General features: G+C 35.3%; 1 protein-coding gene across 1 annotated transcript in view; it reads left to right on the forward strand.

Annotated features, from left to right (window-relative positions):
* LOC116849660 overlaps positions 1-7,037 on the forward strand; it is a 10,768-nt gene extending 3,731 nt beyond the window's left edge. The window contains exons 3-5 of the mRNA XM_032827028.1: positions 1,267-1,378; positions 1,574-2,935; positions 5,609-7,037. Of these exons, the coding sequence (XP_032682919.1) occupies positions 1,267-1,378; positions 1,574-2,935; positions 5,609-6,759 (2,625 nt within the window). The 3' untranslated portion in view covers positions 6,760-7,037. The remainder of the gene's footprint in view (positions 1-1,266; positions 1,379-1,573; positions 2,936-5,608) is intronic.
* The last annotated feature ends 480 nt before the right edge of the window (positions 7,038-7,517 follow it).

The following is a 7,517-nucleotide window of genomic DNA, read 5'->3' on the forward strand; positions in this document are numbered from 1 at the left end:
GTTGTTTAGGAAAATAATTGTGTATGCTGACTGAATGTTATCGAGAAATGTCGAAATTAATCACAAACTACCTGTTTCGTTAGTAATGACTACTAGAACTGTTTGCATTGCCATCTAACATTTGCGGGCGGAAACTAAGTTAAGGTCCTAATATAAAATATTAAATATCCGCACGTTATAACAAGATTTAATTGCACATATTCTTACTGTTGCAGTTCTTTTTTCGTGCAAACATGCATAAATTTAACAGCAACTTTATTAGTCAACTTTTCAAGATACCTTATAAGTGGTTCATATTTATCATTTAGAATGGCGAAATAGAAATATGAGAGAAAAGAACGACAAAAAATTTTTTTCACGCAATATATTATGCAAAATTAATTTAGAAAAATCTCGGAGAAACTTTTAGTAAATTTGTTGCTACACTGTAACAAAAAGATTACATTATTGCACGATGTAAATTTATCAATTAATTCGACATAAAATATTTGTCTTATATACATAATTAAAGCAATTGCTAAATTTTCATCACTGATTGTCTCACGTCGTGATAATTATGAAAGTATATCTGGGATATGCGTAAACATGTTCAGGATTAAAAAAATTTATACAGATCCGAAAAAAGATTAAAAGCATCGATAAAAATCCCTCTCCTATTCTGTTGGCAACCGGAAATCTTATCATTCATTTGTGGAACACGTTCGCCAATATTCTGTCGAATATTTCGCAAAGTTTGCGTAAGTATTCGCGTAGCGGAGTGGAACGAAGACGAAGATAACGACAGAAAGAGAGAGAGAGAGAGAGAGAGAGAGAGTCGCGGTCGTTATCTAACCGAAAATCACGCTCTCAATTTACCTTATGATCTTATTGATTTTAACACATTTCTCTTTATCAATAATAAATATAAGCCGTGGTTGATTGGAAATACGTTTTGCGATAAGAATAAAGTAAATGATACTTGCTAAATGTGTAATTTTTTATAGTTTTGAAAAACTATTCATTTTTTCCTATTCTTTTTCCTATTCATTTTTTCCTATTCTTTTCTTTCGCATCCTATTCATTTACGACAAATCATTGATACTATGATTGTACAAAGATTGCGCATTGTTTGTGAGACATACATGCGTGTAAATTGCGAATCTCATGCAAATATTCTGCAAAATTGGATTGATTACTGCATTCCCTGGATAAAGAGAATATCTGTCATCGACAGATATGATAATCCGTCAATTCGCATCTTGATAACACGTTGCAAGTATATAAAAGCCAATTAATGCCATCACTCACGCATTTAGACTGAACCGTGCAGTGCCAATAGGACCTACGACATACACTTCCTTCCTTCCACTTTTGAGAATAGGTGATAAGGTGATGAAGGGTGAGTATTCATATATACAGTAAATTTTTCCAATAAGACAATTGCAATTAAACGATCGCATTATATCATACCATAAGTGTATCTTGCGCAATGTGTTTTTCCACAATAACTCCAATTTCGAATCATTAATTAATTCTTAATTAATTAAATAGTATTATTTAATCGATTTTGACTAAATTTTGCTATTCGAAACAGGGATACACTTAATCGCCATCGCCACCGTCTTCTTGGCATCATGGAGCGTCATCAACGCAGAGAAAGAGGAATTTGATGAAATTCCTACAGAGTGTCCAGCCAACGATCCAATAGGCACAACGATCCATCTTGCTCACGAGAGCGATTGCACGAAATTCTACATGTGTAGCGCGGGTCGTAAAATCTTACAACAATGTCCCTATATGAACGACAAGGGTGACAGACTGCATTTTAATCCGCGCCTTCAAATCTGCGACATGCCGGATCACGCCGGTTGTAAAAACAAAAAATTCGATCAGGATCTAGATGAAAAACTAAACGTGAAATTTATGGAAGAGGAAGAACACTATGGACCAATCCTCATGGGCAAAATTCCTAAAAAGTGTCCAGCCAAGGACCCGATGAACACAACGATCCATCTTGCTCATGAGAGTGATTGCACGAAATTCTACAAGTGCCATGCAGGTAGAAAGATCTTGCAAGAATGTCCCTATATGAACGACAAGGGTGACAAGCTGCATTTCAATCCGCGCCTTCAAGTCTGCGACTGGCCGGATCAGGCTGGTTGTAAGAACTCCGGTGGAGGTGGAGGTGGAGGTGATAATCAATGTCCTGATAGAAATCCTTCTAACGAAACGATTCTTCTCCCACATGAATGGGATTGCACAAAGTTTTATATGTGCCTCGGGCGTCAAAAAATAGAAAAAGATTGTCCCTTCATGGACGATAAGGGTAACCGATTGCACTTCAACCCGCGTCTCAAAGTTTGCGATTGGCCAGATAAAGCAGGCTGCGATGGCAACGATCATGGTAATTGTAAGGATGGTGTTCTGTTACCACACGATTGCAATTGCGCCAAATATTACAAGTGCGTGAAGGGCGAAAAAGTCTTGGGCGAGTGTCCAAAGGATCTGTACTTCAGCAAAAAAGATCAGGGCTGCGTCAAGTACGGGGACTCGGACTGCGAGAGAAAGTCACGATATAAGTGCACCCGGGAGGGCGAGCTGATACCTCACGAATGCGACTGTACCAAATATTATAAGTGTCGAGAAAAGGATCAGGTGTTGCGGCACTGCAAAAACGGTGAGCACTTTAGCCCGAAACGTCGAAGGTGCGAGGACAAAGACAAAGCCGGTTGCGAAGGCAATGGCCACCCCTCTGATGGCGATTGCCCGAAACCTAGACCTAAACACCCATGGCGTCACCACTGCGATTGCAGATTGTTCTACCAGTGCGAAAACGGGAAGATGCGTTTGTACGAATGTCCCTGGGGATATTACTACGATTTAAAGAAAGATAAATGCTCCCGTAAAAGTGAAGTAGATTGTAAAAATCATAATGAAGATAAGAATGTGGAGAATTAATCTTAGAAAATCTTAGGAGGTAAATAAAAAGAAGATCAAAATACAGACGAGCGCAAAAAGCAAATTGTACGTCCGATATAAAATCATACTGTATATTCATAAGTAAACTTCTCTAAAATATTTTAATAAATCGAACAACGTATAACCATGTCCTTTGAAGATTTCTCTCGATTCAAGCCTCGGATAACGCGCATCAGCAATTTCGTCGTTTTCATTTTCGATTGAAATAAAACATTCCGGAACATAATAACTCAATTGTGACGGAACCACTATAAATATCTATGATCGCATATAATCGCAATGTAGATGCAAATATGTACATTATTATAAAGAGTTATACTTAGATAGACATATGAAAAAACGACTTCCCGCGCGTTGCTTAATTAATTATAGTTTACTAAAAATATATTTTTTGTTGCAACCAAAAAGCTGCTGTAACTAAAATTTTTGCTACTGAATAAAAATTTTTGCTGCTAAAGGACCCCGCATAAAACCTATGGAAAATGGTTTTCGGTTAAATTAGCTGAAATTTCACTATGTTATAGTTTTCGCCATGCTGATAAAAAGTTATCATTGCACCAAGTCCCAAAAGTCAATATTTCCCAAGATATAAAGGGTCAAAGTAGTGAAATATGGTCATCCGCAGTATTAAGACGTATGTTATAAGTATAAGTAATACATTGATATTTATTCACGAAATAAATAAAAATCGATTTTTACATATATATATATATATATGTAATAAATATTTAGTTTCGCAATATATATGTATATACAGGATGGGGCAAAAGTATCGGACTGGTGAAATATCTCGAAAAATATAAGTTTTGACCTTGGCAACGCCACCCAAGATCAATCTGCTAAAATCAGTAAATACAATAGATCTTTTTAAGATCTGAAACAGTTTTTTATAAAACTTATATTTTTCGAGATATTTCAACGGTCCAATATTTTTACCCCACCCTGTATATACATATACATATATATTGCGAAACTAAATATTTATTACATATATATATATATATATGTAAAAATCGATTTTTATTTATTTCGTGAATAAATATCAATGTATTACTTATACTTATAACATACGTCTTAATACTGCGGATGACCATATTTCACTACTTTGACCCTTTATATCTTGGGAAATATTGACTTTTGGGACTTGGTGCAATGATAACTTTTTATCAGCATGGCGAAAACTATAACATAGTGAAATTTCAGCCAATTTGACCGAAAACCATTTTCCATAGGTTTTGTGCGGGGTCCTTTTTACTACTATATAGTAGTTTATGGTAGTAGTATTAAATCTATATAGATTTTATAGCTAAATATGCGCCTATTAGCAATTATAAGATATTTTTAGGTATCCACACGTTATAACAAGATTTAATTACGCATATTCTTACTGCTGCAGTTCTTTTTCCGTGTAAACATGCATTAATTTAACAGCAACTTTATTAGTCAACTTTTCAAGGTACCTTATAAGTGGTTCATATTTATCACTTAAAATGGCGAAATAGAAATATGAGAGAAAAGAACAATAAACAATTTTTTCACGTCATATATTATGCAAAATTAATATAAAAATTTCGGTGAAACTTTTAGTAAAATTGTTGCTACACTATAACAAAAAGATTACATTATTGCATGATGTAAATTTATCGATTAATTCGACACAAAATATTTGTCTTATACAGGGTGTCCGGTAACTGATCGAGCAACCGCCATGTACAGGTAAAACGGGTCAAAATAATCATAAAAGTTATATATCATTCTGAAATTTTCTCAATATTTATTCCGTAATTAATTAAAATGTATAAACGAATGCTCACGAGAAGCGGTAGAACAGGCTCTGTATGTAAAAGAAATGGGTTACCTTTTAACAACGATGAGTAAACAGCTGATTTCGAAGCGGAATAACGTATATGTGTCGCTTGTTACTCCGCTTCGAAATCACGCACTCAATTTACCTTGTGATCTTATTGATTTTAATACATTACTCTTTATCAATAATAAATAAAAGCCGCGGTTGATTGGAAATACGTGTTGCGATAAGAATAAAGTGAATGATACTTGTTATATGTGTAATTTTTTATAGTTTTCAAAAGCATTCTATTCATTTCTTCCTATTCTTTTCTTTCACATCCTATTCATTTACGACAAATCATTGATACTATGATTGCACAAAGATTGCGCGTTGTTTGTGAGACATACATGTGTAAACTGCGAGTCTCACGCAAACATTCTCATGCGAAATTGGATTATTGCACTTCCTGGATAAAGAGAATATCTGTCATCGACAGATGTGATAATCCGTCAATGCGCATCTTGATAACACGTTGCAAGTATATAAAAGCCAATTAATAGAATCACTCTCGCATTTAAACTGAATCGTGCAGTGCCAATAGGACATACATACAATAGTGCCATACGACATACACTTTCTTCCTTCCACTTTTGATAAGAAGATGAAGGGTGAGTATTCATATATAAAGTAAATTTTACCAATAAGACAATTACAATTAAACGATCGCGTTATATCACACGATAAGTGTATCTTGCGCAATGTATTTTTCCATTGACTCTAATTTCGAACCATTAATTAATTCTTAATTAATTAAATAGTATTATTTAATCGATTTTGACTAAATTTTGCTTTCCAAAACAGGGATACACCTAATCGTCATCGCCACCGTCTTCTTGGCGTCGTGGAGCGTGATCAACGCAGAGAAAGAGGGATTTGATGAAATTCCTACAGAGTGTCCAGCCGAGGATCCGATAGGCACAACGATCCATCTTCCTCACGAGAGCGATTGCACGAAATTCTACATGTGTAGCGCGGGTCGTAAAATCTTACAACAATGTCCCTATATGAACGACAAGGGTGACAGACTGCATTTCAATCCGAGTCTTCAAGTCTGCGACATGCCGGAACGCGCAGGTTGTGAGAACAAAAAATTCGATCGGGATCTAAATGAAGTAAACGAGCAAATTATCAAACATCATAGACCAATCCTCATGGAGGGAGTTCTCACAGAGTGTCCAGCCAACAATCCGACAGGCACAACGATTCATCTTGTTCACGAGAGCGATTGCACGAAATTCTACACATGCGTTGCGGGTAATAAGATCTTACAAGAATGTCCCTATATGAACGACAAGGGTGACAAACTGCATTTCAATCCGGGCCTTCAAGTCTGCGACTGGCCGGAACGCGCCGGTTGTGAGAACAAAAAATTCGATCGGTATCTAAAGGAAATGCTAAACAAAATACAAAAGAAGCAAATTATCGGACATCATAGACCAATCCTCATGGAGGAAATTCCTACAGAGTGTCCAGCCAAGGACCCGATAGGCACATCGATTCATCTTGCTCACGAGAGCGATTGCACGAAATATTACAAATGCGTTAAAGGTAATAAGATCTTACAAGAATGTCCCTTTATGAACGACAAGGGTGACAGACTGCATTTCAATCCGCGCCTTCAAGCCTGCGACTGGCCGGATGTGGCTGGTTGTGAGAACAAAAAATTCGATCGGCATCTAGATAAAGTACTAAACGTGCAAATTATCGAACATTATAGACCAATCCTCATGGACGAAATTCCTACAGAGTGTCCAGCCCAGGATCCAATAGGCACAACGATCCATCTTGCTCACGAAAGCGATTGCACGAAATTCTACATGTGTCGCGCGGGTAGTAAAATCTTACAGGAATGTCCCTATATGAACGACAAGGGTGACAGACTGCATTTTAATCCGAAGCTTCAAGTCTGCGACATGCCGGATCGCGCCGGTTGTGAAAACAAAAAAATTTAATCGGGATCTAAATGAAGTAAACGTGAAATTTATGAAAGAGGAAGAACACGTGAAAAGTAAATTGTATATTCGCTAAAAACATATTTTATTTGTAGATATAGAATAATATGTATTTTTATAAATAAAAGATATAGAATAATATGTATTTTTATAAATAAAAGATATAGAATAATATGTATTTTTATAAATCTATAGGTCTATTTCTATAAATGGATTTGTATAAATTTAGATCTATCTTTTTATAAAGGTATTTTAATAAATCTGATAGTATTTAACCATCTTTTGAAAATTTCTTTCTCTATTCAAGTCTAATAAATGCCGACACGTTGCCGACTTAAGCATTGTTGTTTCCAATTCAGATTAAACCTTTCGAAATATTATAATTTTTCCTAATAATATCCGACGAACAAATAAAAATGCCGATCATTGCATATAATCGCAATGCAAATACATATATAAGTATAATAATATATAATAAAGATTTATATCTAGGTAGACACACGGAAAAAAAATTTCGCTACCACAGCTAATTATGTCGAAAATGTATTTGTTGTTGAAACAAAAAATCTGCGATGATTAGGACTTTTGTGTGCTACTGTTAGTACTATATCGATTATATAGTTAAATATATATACTAACGGTTGTACTTTTAGATATCCGTAGGTTACAAAGAAATTTAGCTACTACATACAGATCGTTACTGACATAGCTTATTTTTCCGTGCAGATATGCATAAATTTAACAGCAATTTTATAATC

The sequence above is a fragment of the Odontomachus brunneus genome, unplaced genomic scaffold (genome assembly GCF_010583005.1).
Source record: "Odontomachus brunneus isolate Ranch 3 - 2012 unplaced genomic scaffold, Obru_v1 Obru_scaffold_123, whole genome shotgun sequence".
Taxonomy (NCBI): Eukaryota; Metazoa; Arthropoda; class Insecta; order Hymenoptera; family Formicidae; genus Odontomachus; species Odontomachus brunneus.